Here is a 20,000-nt window from a genome sequence, read left to right on the forward strand (position 1 = left end):
CGACGCAAGCAGGTGGAGCAGGAGGAACGAGACGAAGAAATGACAAGCGATGGAGAGGAGGAGGAAGAGGAGGATAGGAGTGCACCGAAACGCAAAAAGAAAGCTCGCGATGACAAGAAAGGTGCTGTTGCAAAGGAGAAGAAGGCGGCCACGAGCAAGTCGAAGCCGGCACGCCCACCGCCGCCAAGCAAGAGTCTCAGGCAGAAGCAACGGTCCCTGAGTTTCCTCGGTCGCGCCCCCGTCTTCCGCCGCTCCCGCAGCCTCCTGCGCATCGGCACACCGGTACACGTGATGTGTGTGTGGGTGTGTGGGTGGGTGTGCGTGTGCGTGTGTGCGTGTGTGTTTCAGTGTGTGTTTCCTTGCTTGGGCCATGTCCGCATGAGCCTTCATTGTTTTGACCATCGCGGGCTGCTGTTGACTCCTTTGCTCGCCACATCGCCACCACCGCCATCATCACAGAAGCGCAGCAAGTCGCTCGAGCCACCGCGGTCCGAAGACGAAGACGACGACGAAGAGGACGACGAGACGGCGTCGACACGGTCGCGATCGCCAGCGCTGCTGCGGCGGCGGCGGCGGGCTGAGCCATCAGCATCGTCATCGGCAGCAGCCGCAGCGCAGCGGAAGAAGCGGTGGGGGAAGGCGACGTCTGGCATCCTGGACGACGTGACGTCCGTGTCGTGGAAGGTGCTCAACGCCAAGAAGGACGCGGTGCTGCAGGACCTCGACACGGCCCTCCACAGCTACGGACTCAGCTCATGTGTGTTTGTGTGTGCTTGGAGGGGGGTTGGTGTTGTGTGTACGTACGTACGTATGTATGTATGTATGTATGTATGTATGTATGTATGTATGTATGTATGTATGTATGTGTGTATGTATGTATGTATGTATGTATGTATGTATGCATGTATGTATGTATGTATGTATGTATGTATGTATGTATGTATGTATGTATGTACGTACGTACGTATGTATGTATGTATGTATGTATGTATGTATGTATGTGTGTATGTATGTATGTATGTATGTATGTATGCATGTATGTATGTATGTATGTATGTATGTATGTATGTATGTATGTATGTACGTACGTACGTATGTATGTATGTATGTATGCATGTGTGTGTGTGTGTGTGTCGGGTTGCTGCTGACATAGCCTGTACGTGCCGCATGTGTCTCTGTTCCTCATACACATCAATCTGTGTCCGTGTCCAACTGTTTCCAACTGCTCTCTCACCTCGCACAACCTCCGCTTCACCACATGACACACACACACCCTGGCATCAGCTGCTCGCGGGCTGCGTGAGGAGCAGTTTACGTCCAAGTTGTCGTACATGCCGCCGCCAGCACCGGATCTCGAGCATATCCGCAGTCGCGTCCTGGAAGAGGTCGACGACTACTGCACGGTGGGTACACGCGTGATGGTGGCAGTGATGGTGGTGACGATGATGATGACGATGACGATGCGCTGCCTGCATGTGTTTGCGTTCATGTGCGCATGCATTCTTGTATGCCCACATGTGTTTGTTCATGTGCTCCCCCTCCTTGTTTTCATCCCCCTTCCAACATCCTTGCACGTCATGCTGACACTGGCTCACACATCAACACTCGCATGCCTGCCGGTTGTTAGCGCAAGCTTGCGTCGTCACCCCGCCCAACAACACCAACGCGTGCACCCGTGCAACCGGCGCGGCCAGAGAACGTGAGCGGCCTGCTCTCTGCAGACGCAGCCGCCACAACGCGACCGGCACCAGCAAAGGCAAAGGCAAAGGCAAAGTCAAAGGCAGCAGCGGCAGCGGCAAGTGCGGGCAGCAGCAAGCGGGAACTTGGCGAGTCGTGGGGTGATGAGGAGTCGGGAGCAGGTGAACACGAGGACCGCACGGCACTCATGGGTGACGAGTGGAACGACGACGACGACGACGATGAAGAGGAGGAGGGCAAGGGCCGTCACGATGGTCGTGGTGGTCATGGCGGGGTGACGAAGCGGGACAGCAGCGTGGGCGCTGTTGAGCGCAGTCACAGCGGCGTTGGCGGTGGCCGTGTGCTGAGGAGTGGGAGTGTTGGGGCAATGGATGCGCCCGTGCGACGACGCAGCACAATGGTGCGGCAGCACTCACTCAGCTTCGACAGCAGTGACAACGGCGACAATGGCGCCAACGGCAACGGACAGCAACCGACTGCCGCTGCACAGGCCGCCACCACCACTGCCACTGCACAGCCGAGCACCAGCACAACCGCGCCCGTCGTCGTGCCATCACAGGTGATTAGTGCCTCCGTGCGTGCGTATGTCTGTATGCATATCTGTGTCTGAGTTGTCATGCGCCAGAGGATTCTCATACCTTCCTACAATCCTCTCATTCTCGCGACGTTTGATTTCATCCTCCTCGTTATTTTCCCAAAAATGCACACAAACACACGCACGTACACACACGTGCGCGCACGCACGTACACACACACACACATCAGAGCGCCGTTGGCTTTGACGACTGGGACTCTGACGAGATCTCGGAGCTGTCAGATGTGGACATTCCTGCCGGCGTTCTCGCACAGAGCACGGAGCAGCTCGCAACCCGCCCGCCCGTGGTCCGTTGCCCGCCCAAGATGTGTCTGTGTGCCTGTCCGTCTGTGCGTTGTGCTGAAACGCGAGACACACACACACACACACACACACACACACACACACACACACACACACACACACACACACACACGCACGCACGCACACACACACGCACGCACACACCTCATTCTGTGCTCCCCTCCCCCAATGTGTGCTGACCAGGCTGGCGTGAAGCCCGTGGATGTGTCAACCTCTGAACTGCAGCGCACGCGTCAGTCGATGTCGCCTCCCAGTTCCTTGATGAGGTCTGTGACGGTTGTTCGCATGGCGGAGACGACCTCTTGAATGCGCTGGGTTGTCTTGATAGTATCCATGCGCTCGCCCTCCAGTTGCCGAATGCGTGCGCTGCTGCGATCCGTGGCTTCTTCCTCCTCCTCGCACTGCCGCTCCAGATCCTTCACTTTCTGCCTCAACAACGTCAGGTCATGCTCAAGCTGTCGCACACGATCCTTCCCCTGAACCCCTCCTCCTCCTCCTCCTCCTCCCTCAGACATGCTTGGTGTGCTGAGTTGCTGTGTGCTGTGTGTGCGGTGTGTGTGGAGCGGTGTGGTGTTGTGTCCGCCCGCTTGGAGGAACGGTGAACGACAGCATAAACTGCAGGCGCGTGTTGTTGTGTGTTTTGCCTTCTGCCAACAACCACCGCGCACACTCCTCCGCCCACACCCACACCACTGCAGCCACCACCCTCCTCCACCACACAACCATCACCATGCAGTACCACTCTGAGTATGACTACCTGGTGCAGCCGCCCGTGTTGATTGGGTCTGGCATTATCTATGTCATTGTGGCTGTGAGCCTGTACAAGTTTATGCGCTCAAGGCCCGCCTTTGAGCTCAAGATCCCAATGATGATCTACAACATCGCCCAGGTCGTCGTTTGCGCCGCCATGACAGCAGGTGCGCATGTGCATGTATGTGCGTATATGTATGTATGTGTGTGTATGTGCATGTGTGTATGCATGTGTGTGTATGTGCATGTGTGTATGTGTGTATGTGCATGTGTACGTGTATGTGTGTATGTGCATGTGTACGTGTATGTGTGTGTATGTGAGTGTTATCTGCGTGCATCTCTCTCTCTCTGTCTCTGTGTTACTTGCATACCGTGTCGATCGGCCCACCCTTGTGTTCCAAGCCTCCAGTCCCATGCCTTGCCTTCTGGACGTGTTCGCAATTCACATGCCTACTTTCCCGCCTCTCCCCGTCCCTTCCCTCATTCCCCATCTATTTCACCCAACGGACAGGGTTGTTCAACGAACTGCGTGCGGGCGAGCCGATCCAGATTCCAAACACATCCTTCAGCGTGCCCAACCTCTTCGGCCTCAACACCACCTTCACCAAGGCGGCGGAGTTCTGGGTCCTTGTCCACTACCTCTCCAAGTTCCTCGACTTCTTCGACACCATCTTCATTGCCCTGCGCAAGAAGGATCGCCAGATGTCCTTCCTCCACGTATACCACCACGCCACCATCGGCCCAATCTGGGGACTGCTCCTCTACCTCGGCTACGGCGGGGCCACCGCGTGCTTTGGCGCGTGCATCAACAGCTTCACCCACGTCCTCATGTACACCCACTACTTTGTCAGCGCCCTCGGCATCCGCCACCCCTTCAAGCCACTCATCACCTCCTGGCAGATTTTCCAGTTCTACTCGTGCATTGCCCACGCCGTCCTGTGCATCTCGCCGCTGGAGACCGTGTACCCGAAGTACCTCGCATACGTCCAGTTTGCGTACCACCTCACCATGATTGTGCTCTTCACCAGCTTCTTCAAGAAGACATACGGTGCGGACGACAAGAAGAAGAGCAAGCAGCAGGCTGCCACCAACGGCCACGCAAAGACGGCTGTCAAGGCACCCGCAACCAACGGAACGGACGCAGCGGCTGCTCACGATGACGGCGAACACGCAACCAACGGCAACGGCAAGGCCGTGCGTAGGCGTCGCGTCGCCACCACCTAATCCCTGTCCCCATGTGTGTGTATGTGTCTGTGCGTCTGTGTGTGTGTGTGTGTGTCTGCGTCTGTGTGTGTGTGTGTGTCTGCGTCTGTGTGTCTGTGTGTGTCTGCGTCTGTGCGTCTGTGTGTGTGTGTGTGTGTGTCTGCGTCTGTGTGTGTGTGTGTCTGCGTCTGTGTGTGTGTGTGTCTGCGTCTGTGTGTGTGTAAGAGAGAGAGAAAGGCGCCCATCTTTGTTGTGACCTCAAGGAAGGCGTCTTTCTTTCTGTCTTCCTTTCTCTGTGTCGGAGTGGTGTGCATCTTCGCACACCCGTCTGTCCTTTGACAGGCCTTTGTCAACCCTTGCTTGTCCCCCCCCCCGCCTTGCTTGCTTGCTTGTCTTTGCTTGTTCTGTCCCCTGTGCCGTCTTCTTGCTTGCTCGTAGCCGCTTCCCTTTCTCAACTAGCATTGGTTTACTTGCTTGCTTGCCAGCCATCCTTGTACATCATGCATGTCACCCAAACCCGCAGTCAAGCAAAGCAAGCGAGCCCACAAACGAGGCGCGTAATCTGGTGTTACAACCGCCACCACCCTGACACCCACAAACACCACAATCACAACCTTGCACACCAACTCCGCATCTCGCTTCGCACCCCTCCACCCATAGCAACAACGCCAACACATCAATTAATTATGTACATCATCAAGCCACCTGGCGAAGAGGCGGAAACAGGGGCAGCCAACACACTGTCCCTGCTGGCTTCTCACTGTGGTTCATTCAATCAAGCACGCACGGCTGTGATATCACCACACCTACATCGATGCACGTGCCACATCACCACGGCAAGTCCGCGTCGTCATCATCGCCAAATGCGTCCTCGCTCGCCGCGGCCGATGACTGCGCATGGTGCGAGTCACCGCCACTGCTGCCATCCTCAGCGTGCCCGCTGTCATCGCCACCATCGCCGCCACCATCGAGCGCCTTCCCGAGCGGCTCCACAGCAACGGGATACACCCCACTCCCCTGTCCAGACACAGCGACATCTGTGGCGGGAACAGGCAGCCGCGGCGGCAGCGGCGGTGGCAGGAATCGCGTCGATGCAGACGTGCCCGATGATGATGACGACGAGGTGAACACATCACCCTTCCCTGCGGGGATCATGGTGTTGTCCCACTCCAGATCCTCTGGCTGCGCCGTCGCCGCCTCCAGCCTGTTCTGGGCACGGCGCACTTGCCGCTGCTTGCGCACCAGCACAACACCAAGCAGGACTGCAAACAGCATCGACAGCAGCGCTGCAAAGGCAATCACCGTCAGGCTCAGCGACGAGAGGGAGCGATCCTCAAGTGTGATCACCGTCACGTGCGGTCCCACTGACGTCGATGTGGTGCTGGTCGTCGACAGTGGTGTCGATACTGTGGCATTCACCGTCGCATTCGTGCTGAACGCACTGCTGCTTGTGCTGGATGTTGAGCTGCTGCTGGTGGTGCTGCTGGTGGATGTTGTACTGGAACTTGAGGATGACGACGAGGACGACGAGGATGAGGCGGACGATGTTGACGTTGACGTGGATGCTGTTGTCATGTTCACAGATGCCGTGGTGAAGGAGGACGTGCTGCTGCTTGTGCTGCTGCTGACGGTAGTCACGGTCGATGTTGATGTTGTCGACGTTGAGACCTCACGCGTTGCATTGGCGTTTGTCGAGGTGGACGTCGACGTGCCTGTAGTGCTCAACGGCACTGTCGATGTGCCATTCCCAATGTCCATGGAAGTCGTGCTGCTTGAACTGCTGCTGCTCATCGCGCTCGTGCTCTCCCCACTGCCACTCATCATGGGAGGTGTGCTGGTTGTCGTTGTCGTTGTCGTTGTCGTCGTTGTTAGCAGCTCATCCGTGATCACCTGCTCCAGCCCATGGGCAAACCCGTTAAGTGCCTGCATGTTCCGTCGCACCACCCGTCGGCCGTTCACGCGGTACACCCCGGCACCGCCCTCAATCGTCAGCAGCTCGTCAGCCTCGTTCGCAACCTGTAGCGATAGCGGCCACAGCAGCTGTAGCGGAAAGCCAACCACAATGTGCCGCTGCACAACAAGCCGCGCCGTCTCAAGGTTGCGGCTGTCAAACAAAATGCCCAGATTCGCTGCCCCAAGCTTGTTGAACGCGGCGTTGGTGGGCGGAAACACGGTGAGGAAGGACTGCTTGTTGTCCAGCACAGAGGCCAGGCCCGTGCGCTGCGCCAGGAACACAAACGTCGAGTAGGCGGGTTCAATCGACAGACGATACAGCATGCTCAGCTGCTCCGGCGGCACAGTGGTCGTTGTCGTTGTCGTTGTGCCAGGGAACGTTGTTGAGAACGACGTTGACGTGGTGCTGGTTGTGGTCGTGTCCACCTCACCACTACCATCCATCGTCGTTGTAATCATCGACGTGCTGGTACTCGCGCTTGTGCTCGTGCTCGTCGATGTGTCCCCGCTACCGCTCATCCAGGTTGATGCTGTCGTCGTCGTCGTTGTCGTTGCTGGCGTTGGAGTAGACAACGACGATGTTGTGGACGTGGACGTCTCGCCAGACCCATCATCACCGGATCCAACCACCGTTGTCGTCGTCGTCGTTGTCGTTGTCATCGTCGTCGTCGCTGTTGTTGGGGTGTCGCCGCTGAACTCGGTGGTCGTGCCCATTGTCGACGTTGACGTGTCGCCGCTAAACCCTTCGCTGGTGCTCACAGGTGTTGTCGTGGATGATGTGCTGGTCTCGCCACTGCCACTCTCACCAAACGTCGTCGTTGTTGTCGTTGACAGTGTCGTTGTGGTCGTGGTTGTGGTCGTGGTTGTGGTCGTGGTTGTCATGGTTGTGGTCGTGGTTGTCGTGGTTGTGGTCGTGGTTGTGGTGAGATCGCCGAGCAGCACGCCGTCAATGCCGTGCGCAAACCCGTTGATGGCGTTGATGTTCCGCTGCGTCACGCGGCGCCGGTTCACCGTGTACACCCCGCGTGCCCCGGCAATCGACAGCAAGTCGCCGTCCAGGTTGCCCAGCTGTAAGGAGAGCGGAAACCGCAGCTCCAGCGGAAGGCCCATCACCACATGCCGCTGCATCAGCGACGTGAGCGACATCATGTCCAGCCCAAGCACGTCGCTCTCAACTGCAGAGAACCCGGCGTTGGTGAACGGAAACACGGTCATCACCGTCTGCTTGTTGTCCAGCACCTGCGCCAGTCCCGTCTGCCACGCCAGGTCTACAAACATGCTGTATCGAGGGATGTTGGACAGGCGGAAGAACAGGCTCTGGTCCTCCTCCGGCACTGACGTGCTCGGCTCTGATGTTGACGTCGATGTTGACATCGATGTTGACGTTGACGTTGACGTCGATGTTGAGCTCGGCAGAAGGCCACTCATGTCACCACTCCAGCTCGTCGACACCGTCGTCATCGCGCTTGTGGTTGTTGTTGTTGTTGTTGTTGTTGTTGTGGTGGTGGTGGTGGTGGTGGTGGTGGTGTCGCCACTACTCTCGTCTGGCGTTGATGTGGCCGTGCTCGTGCTGGTGAATGGCGTTGGCGTTGATGTTGACGACTCATCTCCACTGCCGTCGCTCGTGTCTGTTGCTGTGCTCGTGGTGGTTGTGGTGGTTGTTGCTGATGAGGATGACATGCCACTCTCCTCGCTCATCGTGCTGGTGATGGTGGTCGTCGTTGTCGTGGTTGAGGTGATGGTGGTCAAAGTGGACGATGTGCTTGAGCCACCACTGCTGCCGTCGTCCGTTGAGGTCGATGTTGTGGTTGCAGTTGTGGGGACGGCTGTGACAGTGGACGACGATGTGGACGTGTGTGTGGTTGATGTCGAGGTGGACGTGGATGTGGATGATGTGCTTGAGGTCGATGTGGACGACGATGTGGACGTGTGTGTGGTCGATGTCGAGGTGGACGTGGACGTGGATGATGTGCTTGAGGTCGATGTGGACGACGATGTGGACGTGTGTGTGGTCGATGTCGAGGTGGACGTGGATGTGGATGATGTGCTTGAGGTCGATGTGGACGACGATGTGGACGTGTGTGTGGTCGATGTCGAGGTGGACGTGGACGTGGACGATGTGCTTGAGGTCGATGTGGACGACGATGTGGACGTGTGTGTGGTCGATGTCGAGGTGGACGTGGACGTGGATGATGTGCTTGAGGTCGATGTGGACGACGATGTGGACGTGTGTGTGGTCGATGTCGAGGTGGACGTGGACGTGGATGATGTGCTTGAGGTCGATGTGGACGTGCTGCTTGATGTGCTGCTTGATGTGCTCGTGAACAGCTCGCGCTCACACACAAACACAAGCTCAAGCTCGCACGACCGAAGCACCACGCTCCCGTCAGCTGCAAGCGCAACGCATAGCCCACGCGTCGGCTTCTGCGGAAGGGGCTGCGAAAACGGAAGCTCATCTCCCGTCAGCCCTTCTCCGTCAGCATCGTCCCGCCACACAACACCCTCCCCGCTCACAAACTCAGCTCCAAGCCACGCCTCCCACATGGATGACGAACCAGTGCCAATGGCCTCCTGCACAGCCATCTCAACCGCCCCAAGCATCTCACTCGCCGACACAACGACAAGACGGCCCTCGTTCAGTCCGCACACGGCCCGTGCATCCGAGAACGACGCGGTCGCCGTGAACACCCCATACTCCCGCAGCCCAACCGCATTCCACGCAATGGTCGATGTTGTGGTCGATGTTGAGGTGGACGTGGACGTGGATGATGTGCTTGAGGTCGATGTGGACGACGATGTGGACGTGTGTGTGGTCGATGTTGAGGTGGACGTGGACGTGGATGATGTGCTTGAGGTCGATGTGGACGACGATGTGGACGTGTGTGTGGTTGATGTCGAGGTGGACGTGGACGTGGATGATGTGCTTGAGGTCGATGTGGACGACGATGTGGACGTGTGTGTGGTTGATGTCGAGGTGGACGATGTGCTTGAGTCACCACTGCTGCCGTCGTCCGTTGAGGTCGATGTTGTGGTTGATGTGCTCGTCATGCCACTCCCCTCCTCGCTTGTGCTGGTGCTTGTCGTCGTTGTGGTAGGTGTGAACGATGATGCCGTGCTGGTGGTTGTGGACGATGACGACGATGTGTACGCTGATGTATATCCACTTTCCTCTCCAGCATTTGTCGACGTGGTCACCGACATTGTTGTGGATGCTGCTGTTGTGGACGCACCACTTCCCTCTTCCGTTGTCGCGGCAGAGGATGTTGTAGCTGTCGTCGTCTCTGTCATCGTCATCGTTGTCGTTGTTGTCGTTGCCGTTGTCGTTGTACCGCTTCCATCTTCCATCGTCGATGCTGCACTCGTTGTCGTGGTTGCAATGGTCGAGGTGGATGTGCTGACCACTGGTGTGGACCATGATGATGACGCGCTTGACCCGCTGCCATCGCTGGTCGTACCCGTCGTTGTCACTTCAGCCGTCGACGTGAACTCTTCCGTCGACGTGAACTCTTCCGTCGACGTGACCTCTTCCGTCGACCTCGTCATTGTGGTCGTGGTCGTGGTCGTGGTCGTGGTGGTAGTGGTTGGCGGTGTGTCGGAGAGGACGTGTGTCGCTGCTTGGCTAATGGTCGATGCTGCTTCGAGCGCTGCAAACGTGGAAAGCTGCAAGCCCGTGAAGGCAACAGGCAGCGACACCACGTCGAGTAGCAGTGGCGGGTTGGTTGGTTTGCCAACGTACACGCCATGCACGCGCGCGGCTTGGCGGAGTGCTGTGGCGGCGGCGATGGCGCCTTCAACATCAGACACGGCCGCAGACGCAACATACAGCACACGCGCGTCACTGGCGCCGATGGTAGCAATACTCGCATGCACAGCCGTGAACGCGCCGGCAAGGTCGATACGCGCAGACGACACGACAAGTTGCGCCGCCGCTGCATCCAGTGCGGACGTGACAGCGGCCTGTGTCTGCTCATGTGTGAAATCGTGAAGAGCGACATGGCCTTGGGCGGTGGCAGCGAACACGGCCACGCGGGTGCCGGGTGCCGAGAGGAGCTGGTTGGTGATGGCGGCGGTGAAGGCGAGCTGCTGCTGCAGGCTGGCAGTGCGCGGCCCCGAGGTGATGACAATCGCCACCTCCTGCAGGTAGGTGCAAGTGAGGCCGACGTGGACCTGGGCCGGTGGGCAGGGCTTGAGGCGGACCGGGGGGCAGCTGACGGCGGTGGTCACTTGCTGCAACGCCGACGCAGGCCACGACGACGAACCAAGCTGTTGTGTCGTAGAGTATTGTGGTTGCGGAGTGTGGTGGTGGTGGTGGTGGTGGTGGTGTGTGTGTGTGTGTGTGTGTGTGTGTGTGTGTGTGTGTGTGTGTGTGTGTGTGTGTGTGTGTGTGTTTTATTGTGTGAGTTGTCGTATGTGAGTAAAGAAGGTGTATCGAGCAGTGCTGCTGTTGAACACGCAACACGTCAGCAGACCGAGCACAAACGAAATCACGTGCACGATTCCTGTTGCTCTCGCACTTGCGCTTTCATCCTCTCACCCTTTCACACATTCACATACACACACATACACATACACACACACACATACACACACATACACACACACAAAGGCCACTGTGAGCAGCGTACGGTGATGGACGTGGGCGTGTAGAGGCCGCCAAGACTGCTGGTGCTGATCAGATAAGCAACAGATGTGAAGGACACGTCCGCATCCGTCAGGTCGGAGCGCGCCGCGTACACGGCACCATAAGAATCGCTGACAGCAGAGGCAGCAAACGCCACTACAGCATGGGCAGCAGAGGTGCGCCCGTACAGCTGCAAGTGCTCGCGTGCCAGATCCAACGCTTCGCCTATGTGTGTGTGTGTGTGTGTGTGTGTGTGTGTGTTGTGTGTGTGTGTGTGTGTGTGTGTATGTGTGTGAACATGAGGATGTGCGTTGACGTGGACGCTACACACATGCAGCAGCTCATGTGGGCCATGACACAACAAAGGTTCCTCGCCACCTTCGTTGAGCCTCCGTCTCCACTATTCTGCATCATTGCTCTCACTGTTGGGCATATGCACGCACTTGGTCTGAAAGATGTGCCGAACGGGTCAAGTCGATCCACGGCAGCCAGCACGCTGGATGCGGATGCGCCCATGGCCAGAGGCAGCTGCACATACCCTTTGTCAGAGACTGGAGCAATGGATATCCTGTTGGAATGCACACAAAAACAGGTACACATACGTATGTTACGCGTGTGGCGTGAGCTGGCCGGGTATTTACAGCTAATGGCACTGCGAGCACGAAAACACAAAACACGCACAGGCATACACAGGCACACACACAGGCACAAACACAAATATACATACATACACACACACGACGCACAGGCATCACACAGGCATACACACAGGCATACACAGACAAAAACGCACACACGCATACACACACACACGACGCTGTGCGGTCGACGCGGACCTGGCGGACGAAAACTGTGCAAAGATGTGTTGAACAGATGCTGAAACGGCGGCCTTGAGGTCTGTAGTAGCTGCCGCTGGGGTGACGTCGACAATAAATACGACATCGACATCCTCCACACAGCCTTGGCAAAGGAGAAATGGAAAGGCGCAATCGCAGGGACATGTTGTGAGCAAACTCATCACAAAGAGATGCCAAGCCAGCAAGTGCTTGGTCAAAGGGATGAACACAACCCATGGACATCAGTCAGGCCGTGAACAAGCACGCGTGCTCAATACATGCACACACACAAACAAACACAAACACACACACGCACGCGTGCGCGTACGTCTAAACACACATCCATGCACACACACACAAACACATACACACTCGCACACACGCACACACACACACACACATACGAACACGCATGTACCTTGGGTTTGAGCATGCGTGGGTGTTGGGGGCGCAAACGAAAGCAGCGCGATCAAGAAGAGTGTGGCACAGCTATGCCTCAGCACCCGCAAAACCGACACCCTCATGGTTGAATCGGCTTGCGTTCGGACACAGCCAGCCAGAGAGGTGTGTGGCTGTTGGTATTGCTTCGGCCTCAGATGCAGACTTGTGCTGCTGGCGTTGCTGGTGCTCTTGTTGCTGTGACGGTGAGCGAGCAGGGTGCACGCAAACAGCGAGTGCTTTGCGTGTGCGCGAACAGCGTGTGTGCGTGATGTGAATGCCGGGTGTGGTTTTCACTGACGCAGCGGCGATGAGTAGAAGAGCTGAGTGGCTGCGTGCGCTTGATCTCCTTCGCCACTCAGAGAGCAAACGCTGCCCTTGTGTGAATGTGGAGAGCGTTAAAAAAGGTGGCTTGGCCGAAGCAAGCCGCAGCAGCGCTGCTGGCTGCCCAAGTTTCTTCCCGCTTGCTTGCTTTGGTTCTTCGCATCTTGTGGCTTGGTTAGGTGGTTGTGGTGGCAGTGCCGCGGTTGCTGTGGGGGTGCCTGTGCATCGTCGCCAGTCACCAGGCTCCGGTTGGCGTCCGATTTTTATTAGAAACCATTCACAAATCGTCCACAATCGCGGTGAACCTGAAGAAGTGAACAAGCAATGGCGAGCAAAGAAGGCAGCACCGCCGCCGCCAGCACCAGCACCAGCAGCAAGAAGAAGAACAAGACGGCAGCGGCGAGTGGGAAGGAGAGCCCGGCTGCTGCGACAACAGATGATAAAGGCAAGAAGGAAGGCGGAGATGGAGCGCCGGTGGTGAAGAAGCAGCGGAGACGACAAAAGCGGAAGCTGAAGATCAGCCTGCCGCAGCTGCAGAGCCTCGGCTTGCGTGGGAAGGAAGGGTTTGCCACCACGAAATCAGGAACCACGTTTGATGGCAAGGTGAAGAAAGTCTATGACAAACACAGCGAAGCGTGGTGGCGTGACAAAGAGCGAAAGACGCAGCAATGGCAGCGGCGTTCTCACAACATTGAAACGGTCAGCGGCGACACATTCAGCGCCACGCTATGGTCTCCAACAGGTGTGTCACGTCTGTCTCTGTCTGTGTTTGTGTGTGTTTCTGTTTGTGTTCTGTTATGTCTGTCTGTCTCTGTGTCTGTCTCTGTGTCTGTGTGTGCTTGGTTGAACCTCTCCTTGTGTGTGGTTTTGGTTTAAAAGTGGATGCAATTGGGCTCTCCGTCCATCGACTGTTTACCTGCATCGTCCGAACTTGCCTCTCTTTGTCTTCAAAGCCAACACGCATACTCGCCCACACACACACACACACACACACACACACACACACACACACACACACACACACACACACACACACACACACACACACACACACACACACACACACACACACACACGCACACACACACACACACGCGCGCGCGCATATGCTCATTATACTCATTCACCCGCACGCACACACACACTGTCTCTCATGCTCTCTCTCATACACTCACACAGACCGCCCTGCGTATGAGTTTCCTGCACACGACGATCAAATCAGCAAGGTGACGCTGGCGCAGCCTGCAGCAAAGCACGCCGCATACCTCAAATCGCGACTGCGAAACCTGGAGGTGCATCTCATGTTGGCAAAGCAGAAGCTGCGACAGCTCAAGGGGTTGCCGCCAACGCTTACCCTGGACGACCTGAAGCACTTGACCGCTCCCGCATCCAAGCGCGCCAAGCGCGGCGCAGCTGCAGCAGCATCAACAACGACGACAGCAATGACGAGTGCGGCAGAGAAGCAGACGACAACAGCAGCAACACCATCCTCATCATCAACCTCTCAATCATCCAGGGCGAAACCTCGCACCGCATCCGCACCAACTCTGACCTCCTCTTCCTCCTCCTCCTCCTCTTCTTCTTCATCAAGCGTAAAACAGCACCAACAACAGCCCAAAGAAGCGCCCTCGCACTGCTCCCTGTCGCCATCGCCGACCACCCCCACCGCCACCCCTCCACCCCGGCCTCGATCGGCGCAGCCAAAGGCAAGCAAGCCCGCCGCCCCAAGAGCAAGGAAGCCCAGATCGACGTCAAGGCCCGCAAGTGCCGCTCGGTCCCGAAGAACAGCCACAGGCACGAGCACCACCACAGCAAGCACAACCCCAGCAACTGCAAGCAGTGGCAACAGCGGCAGCACCAAGCCCGCGACGCCGTCGCCGCTGGCTACGAGCACGCGCACGGCAAAGTGACGTGGCATGACATGACATGATTACGCACTATCGCGCTCGCAGAGTGTCGCGGGCATTGCGGGTGTTTTTGCTGCTTTGAGTTGACATGAGCCTTGCTGTGTTGGCAGCCATACTTTGAGTTGACATAAGCCCTGCTTCGGAACTACGCTTTGCCTCCTTCATTGCACTGACTTGATGCCCATTTGTTGACATGCGTTGTATTTGTGATGAATGAAACGATATGCACAACACAGGGACTAAGGGCTGTTGTTGCGCTGTTGTTGGATACGTACACACAAGTAACTCTCTCACGCCTCACTTGCGAAGAACCCGCAGCCTCACGAGAAAGACAAGCAAGCACTTCGAGTCGACAAGAGCAACACAAAACTCAAACAGCGACCAGCACACAAAATGACGCACACGTACACGGGGCGCTGGGAACCAAAGGCCAAAGGCCAAGCCCGGCAAGCAAAAGAGAACAAACAAAACGTTGCACGGGCGGCTTGAGTGGCGAGGCGCGCTCTCAGGTCAAATCACAATCACTCCACAACAGCAAAGGGGGGAAGGAGGGGGAAAGGGGGCACTTAAACAGAAAAGGACACCCACACCATGTCAACGTCCACTCCACACACACACGCACACAAACACACAGACAGATGAACTCGAACAATAGCAACGACATCCACATCACCGTCTCCATCGCCATCTTCATCGTGGCAGTGAACAGCCGCGCTTGCTTCCATCATCTCGACCACCACCGTCGCATCGCTTCACACCACCCCTCGTTCACTTACAGCTCGGTTCCTCCTCATCCTCTCGTCCTCTCTCAACTCGCACTCATCTTCTGCTTACAAGACAGGCGGCAAAGGGTCTGCTTGGGGAAGAAAGAGGGGAGAACAAAAAAAGGGGGGCGCGTGTCATCAATGAATCAGCCTACTGGTACTCTGATGGCATGGGCGGCTGGCCGTACGAGTACGACGAAGCCGAGTAGCCGTAGGGGTCCTGGCCATAGCCCTGCTGGCCGGGAGATGCGCGGGCAGGGGCGCCAGAGTAGTCGCCGTGATGACCGCCGTGATGGCCGCCGTGGTGGCCGCCGTGGGTGCCGCGGTGCGGGCAGTCGTACGAGCGGTGACCCTCACCGAGGCAGATGCGGCACAGCTTGCAGTCACGGGCAATGTGGCCCTGTAACGTACACGCAGCGTGCACATTTAGTGCATGAGGGAAGGAAGAGGAAGGATAACAACAACGCACGGCAACAAGGGCGAGTGAGAATTGAAAGCATTCGCAAACTATGAGCGAGTGGCACGAGCTGAGAAACACAGTAGAAGCCACACACACACACACACACACACACACACACACACACACACACACACACACACACACACACACACACAAATGCACACTTACGGGCTTGCGGCAGACGTGGCACAGCTTCTCGCCGTTGTAAGTGGAGCGAGGGCAGCGGGCAGCGAGGTGACCGCGCTCACCGCACCTGAATAATGACAAAACGCACAACACAAGCACACCAACAGTGTGACATAGACATGGGTTAGAATAGAACAACAATGAGTTCGTATTTGCAAAGCTTGGCGGGGGGAGAAATTGAGGGGAGAAAGGTAGTAAGAACGAAAGATGGCAGGGGGGAAAAGGAGAAGAAAAGGAAGAGAGAAGGAAATTTCGGCAGATAACCTATAGAATTGTAAGCACTGAACGAAGCTCACAGCTCCTCAAACTACTGCCAGTGTTAATCTTGCATATATCAGGAGGTACCCAGCTTGACTAATAAACGAAGACGGGTACTGCTAAGAATATGCGTGGGAGGTGGAGGGGAGATGGGGGGGGGGACGGAAAGAAGAGGCGGAGGGGAAGAGGAAGGGCTCGGAGGAGAAGAAACACAGACGCACTCGTACACATACACACATGCATACACACGCAGACGCCAAAGGAATTGGCAAACAAGAAACAGCTTGGGTCGGCGATTTTGACTCGCAGCCAACATGGATGACCCGCAGCCAACATTTCAACACACACGCGCGCGCGGCAGACACGGTCCGCGTAAACGGTGCTGTCTTCGCGCAAAGCAAATACATCACTGTACTCACACATAGCAGGTACGGTCGAAGCCGCCGCCGCCGCCGTAGTATGGGGGACGGCCGTAGGGGTCGTGGGGTGCATAAGGATCTGTCACAGCAAGGAGACAACAAACAGCAGAAGCAGGGGCAGCGTAAGCCAGCGCACACGCAGCAGCAGCACCGCACGGCCACAACAAAAAAAGAGAGAGAGAGAGAAAGACAAAGCGGTTGGGTTGTTGTCAACCATCCAAACACAACAAAGGGAAAACAAAAGGATCAACACCAGACAGAAAACACCCCCTTCTGGTTGTGTGGGGTGAAAGCTCTCCTTCTCTTCCCATCACGACAGCCCGAAAACACGTGCAAGCAACACAGGCTTGCTGTCATGTGTTTGGTATGTGTGTGTTGATTCTGCACTCTAACCTGCATACCCCATGCCGCCGCCGCACTCCCTACACACGGACACCACATACACACGCGCACGCCATTGTCACATTGCTCTCAAAGTTGAAGTGTGCGTGTTTGTAGAGTGGTTTTGTTCTCGGTCTTCTTGTTGTGTGCTGTTGGTGTTGTTTGTTTCGTTTGCACGCATGGGTGGGTGGATGAAACGTCTGTTCGTGTATCGCATGAAGGCAACAGGACCCCAAACAAAAAATAAGTAGCTTGAAACGCACCTGCCAATGTGGCCGTACATGCCGCACTTCCAGCACACATTGCGTGGGACGGTGTTGGGGCAACGGGCCTGGAAGTGGCCCTTTCCGTGGCAGAGGTGGCACTCAGACTCGCTTGGGCTGTCCTTGGCACCCTCCGGTGATGGGCACATCACGGCAATGTGGCCCTGGCCTAAAGATAAAGAAAGCGCGAAAAAGACAAGGAAGGGGGGGGCGAGGATGACAAGGAAGGCGGGCGAGAAAGGGAGTGAGTTGTGTGCGCACGTGTACAGAAACTTTGGGAGCAACTGTGCCAAGGCATGCTTCAAGTGGGTCCGCACACACGCACGCACACACACATGCACATGCATACATACATACGCACGCACACATGCACATACATGCATACATACGCACGCACACATGCACATACATGCATACATTCACACATGCACATACATACAAACATACATACATACATACAGACACACACAAGAGTAGGAGACTCACCGCCACATTTGTAGCAGGTGCGGCCACCGGCGGGCTGCTGTCCTTCCTCTGCGGCGGGACGGCCTTCCTGCTGAGAAGCAACGCCTGAGGGGACATCGGTCCGGTCACGCTTGCGTGGATCGTAACGCTCTTCTCCATCTTCGGGGCCATCATCACCTTCATCCCCTCGGACAGCCGCTCGCTTATTTGGCTGCTCCTCCTCCTCCGCACGCCGCTTACTTGTTTCTGTGACAAGGTGGTGATGGTTGATGTGTTTGAGGGTGGTGGACAAAAAGTGCGTGCACACGTGATGGTGAGCGAGGAGGAAATATATGTGGAAACATGGTGAAATGCCGGGTGGTGGTGGCATGGCCAGAACAGAAGACAGAGGGACGAGGGAATTGATTGGAGCCAGCACAGAGATAGAGCAAGCAAACACAACACACAACACAACACAACACACACACACATCATCACACGAGGCGTTTCGCTTGTGCTGTTGCAACTCACCGGAAACGACGACCTCGTAGACGGTAGTGCCCCAGCCCTCCTCAGGGTTTGGCGGGAGCAACTTCCCGTCTTCGACGCGGATGGCGCGGTACGCGCCCGTGGCGGGGTTCTTGAACTTGAGACCCGTGGCACCAGCAAACTGCGAGTCCAACGTGGCCACAGGAAGGGAACCATCCTACAAAACGAACAAGCAAGCAAGATGATGATCGTCGTGATCGTGATGGTGATGGCGGCGGTAGTGAGATGATTGAAGTGGGAAAGAAAAAAACATGGCTTGCTTGAAAGAAAAAGAGTACGCCAGCAGGGAACATGGTGGGGGGGGCATCCACAGAGACGTGTTGATCTCCGATCGCACACACGCACACACACACATCATCATCTGACCACGTGTCATGCTTCGTGTGTGACAGACAGCAAACTCCGTATCGTTCTCATTACTCCACCAACACCCCTCACACACACACACACACACACACGCACGCACACCCCTCACACACACCTGGTCCACGGGGACCTCGACAAGCTCTTCGCTGTCGGGCTGCTTCACAATCACGACGGCTGCCTCACTCATCTTGGGGGGTTAGTTGTGGGGATCGAACAAACAAACGTTCACCTGCAAACAAAAACACACACGCACACGCGACAAGAGGAACAAGAAGCGGGAAATGAGAGCAACAGCACGCGTGGTCGGCGACAAGAGAAAGAAGAAGGCAAAAAAAAGGCGGGCCACGACACACATGTGGTGGATATGCACGATATGGGGGCATAATGCGCAGCGTGGCGCCGAGGAATCGGAGAATTGCACGGAAGGGTCATATCTCACATCACACACATCAGGTCATCCGGACACGCACAAACGAACCACAACAACAGCAACCACAAACCACAGCGACGATGATGATGATGACAGGGCGTGGCGATGGTGGAAGCGGAGGTGGTGGGGAGCTGGCACACAAGCGCGCAAAGCACGGTGGCAGCGGTGGGAGACACACGGCAAAAACAAAAGAGAAGGTGAAGAAGGTGGTGGAATTCAAGGACAAAGGCACCAAGACAGGCAACAGAGGCAGTGACGCTGACAAGGGTAGTGGCAGCAGTGGAAACAGTGATGCGGGGAAGAAAGAGATGAGTGCAGAGGAGATTGGGAAACTGCGGGAGGACTTGCCCATCTTCAACGCACGGCCATCCCTGATGAAGATGATCAAGCAGCAGCAGTTCAACATTGTCATTGGTGAGACGGGCAGTGGCAAGACCACGCAACTGCCCCAGTACCTGTATGAGGATCAGATCAATGCTTACAAAGACAAGCATGGCAAGCGGCGGTACGGCGCCATCGCCATCACGCAGCCTCGCCGTGTTGCCGCCATCACCGTGGCCCAGCGTGTCGCCTGGGAGCGCAGCTCCAAGGTTGGCAAGCTTGTGGGCTATTCAGTTCGCTTCGACGAACTCACTTCCCCATCCACGCGCATCAAGGTTGGGGTGTGTATGTGTGTGTATGTGTGTACTTGTGTGTGTGTGTATGTGTGTAGTTGTGTGTGTGTGTGTGTTCACTCGTGTGTGCTCACTTGTGGGTGGACATGCAATCAAGTACATCTCCCTGCATACACACACGACGATTTGCGTGGATGCTTGTACTGTTGACCTGCGCCGGCGCATGCTGCACTCATCC

General features: G+C 56.5%; 8 protein-coding genes across 8 annotated transcripts in view; 5 read left to right on the forward strand and 3 right to left on the reverse strand.

Annotated features, from left to right (window-relative positions):
* The window catches only part of PTSG_03909 (uncharacterized protein), a gene marked incomplete at both ends in the record, with an annotated part of 6,599 nt that extends 3,697 nt beyond the window's left edge, over window positions 1–2,902 (forward strand). Inside the window, 6 exons of the mRNA XM_004994747.1 lie at window positions 1–282; window positions 460–757; window positions 1,285–1,403; window positions 1,628–2,257; window positions 2,464–2,580; window positions 2,780–2,902. The exon at window positions 1–282 is cut by the window's left edge and continues 798 nt beyond it. Of these exons, the coding sequence (XP_004994804.1) occupies window positions 1–282; window positions 460–757; window positions 1,285–1,403; window positions 1,628–2,257; window positions 2,464–2,580; window positions 2,780–2,902 (1,569 nt within the window). The remainder of the gene's footprint in view (window positions 283–459; window positions 758–1,284; window positions 1,404–1,627; window positions 2,258–2,463; window positions 2,581–2,779) is intronic.
* A 315-nt stretch (window positions 2,903–3,217) lies between these two features.
* Window positions 3,218–4,658, forward strand: PTSG_03910 (transferase). Its single transcript, XM_004994748.1, has 2 exons — window positions 3,218–3,513; window positions 3,858–4,658. Exons 1-2 carry the CDS (start codon window positions 3,327–3,329, stop codon window positions 4,568–4,570), a joined length of 900 nt encoding a protein of 299 aa, XP_004994805.1. The 5' UTR covers window positions 3,218–3,326; the 3' UTR covers window positions 4,571–4,658.
* A 719-nt stretch (window positions 4,659–5,377) lies between these two features.
* PTSG_03911 (uncharacterized protein) lies at window positions 5,378–7,963 on the reverse strand (the record flags this gene model as incomplete). Its single annotated transcript, XM_004994749.1, has 2 exons — window positions 5,378–5,586; window positions 5,686–7,963. The coding sequence occupies 2 exons, from the start codon at window positions 7,961–7,963 to the stop codon at window positions 5,378–5,380; spliced, it is 2,487 nt and encodes an 828-aa protein (XP_004994806.1).
* A 277-nt stretch (window positions 7,964–8,240) lies between these two features.
* PTSG_03912 (uncharacterized protein) lies at window positions 8,241–9,771 on the forward strand (the record flags this gene model as incomplete). The annotated part of the gene is made up of 2 exons (XM_004994750.1): window positions 8,241–9,593; window positions 9,760–9,771. The coding sequence occupies 2 exons, from the start codon at window positions 8,241–8,243 to the stop codon at window positions 9,769–9,771; spliced, it is 1,365 nt and encodes a 454-aa protein (XP_004994807.1).
* A 200-nt stretch (window positions 9,772–9,971) lies between these two features.
* Window positions 9,972–13,021, reverse strand: PTSG_03913 (uncharacterized protein; the record flags this gene model as incomplete). Its single annotated transcript, XM_004994751.1, has 6 exons — window positions 12,378–13,021; window positions 11,960–12,083; window positions 11,567–11,691; window positions 11,128–11,348; window positions 10,196–10,765; window positions 9,972–10,037 (listed from the first exon to the last, which is right to left on the reverse strand). The coding sequence occupies exons 1-6, from the start codon at window positions 12,481–12,483 to the stop codon at window positions 9,972–9,974; spliced, it is 1,212 nt and encodes a 403-aa protein (XP_004994808.1). The 5' UTR covers window positions 12,484–13,021.
* On the forward strand, window positions 13,010–14,925 carry PTSG_03914 (uncharacterized protein). Its single transcript, XM_004994752.1, has 2 exons — window positions 13,010–13,463; window positions 13,901–14,925. The coding sequence occupies exons 1-2, from the start codon at window positions 13,046–13,048 to the stop codon at window positions 14,629–14,631; spliced, it is 1,149 nt and encodes a 382-aa protein (XP_004994809.1). The 5' UTR covers window positions 13,010–13,045; the 3' UTR covers window positions 14,632–14,925.
* PTSG_03915 (uncharacterized protein) lies at window positions 14,807–19,089 on the reverse strand. The gene is made up of 9 exons (XM_004994753.1): window positions 18,834–19,089; window positions 18,335–18,509; window positions 18,065–18,070; window positions 17,846–17,929; window positions 17,360–17,528; window positions 17,109–17,137; window positions 16,716–16,794; window positions 16,021–16,105; window positions 14,807–15,792 (listed from the first exon to the last, which is right to left on the reverse strand). The coding sequence occupies exons 1-9, from the start codon at window positions 18,903–18,905 to the stop codon at window positions 15,544–15,546; spliced, it is 948 nt and encodes a 315-aa protein (XP_004994810.1). The 5' UTR covers window positions 18,906–19,089; the 3' UTR covers window positions 14,807–15,543.
* A 139-nt stretch (window positions 19,090–19,228) lies between these two features.
* Window positions 19,229–20,000, forward strand: part of PTSG_03916 (Dhx33 protein) — a gene marked incomplete at both ends in the record, with an annotated part of 6,164 nt that continues 5,392 nt past the window's right edge. The window contains one exon of the mRNA XM_004994754.1: window positions 19,229–19,804. Within this exon, the coding sequence (XP_004994811.1) occupies window positions 19,229–19,804 (576 nt within the window). The remainder of the gene's footprint in view (window positions 19,805–20,000) is intronic.

The sequence above is a fragment of the Salpingoeca rosetta genome (assembly GCF_000188695.1).
Source record: "Salpingoeca rosetta unplaced genomic scaffold supercont1.9, whole genome shotgun sequence".
Lineage (NCBI taxonomy): Eukaryota > Choanoflagellata > Craspedida > Salpingoecidae > Salpingoeca > Salpingoeca rosetta.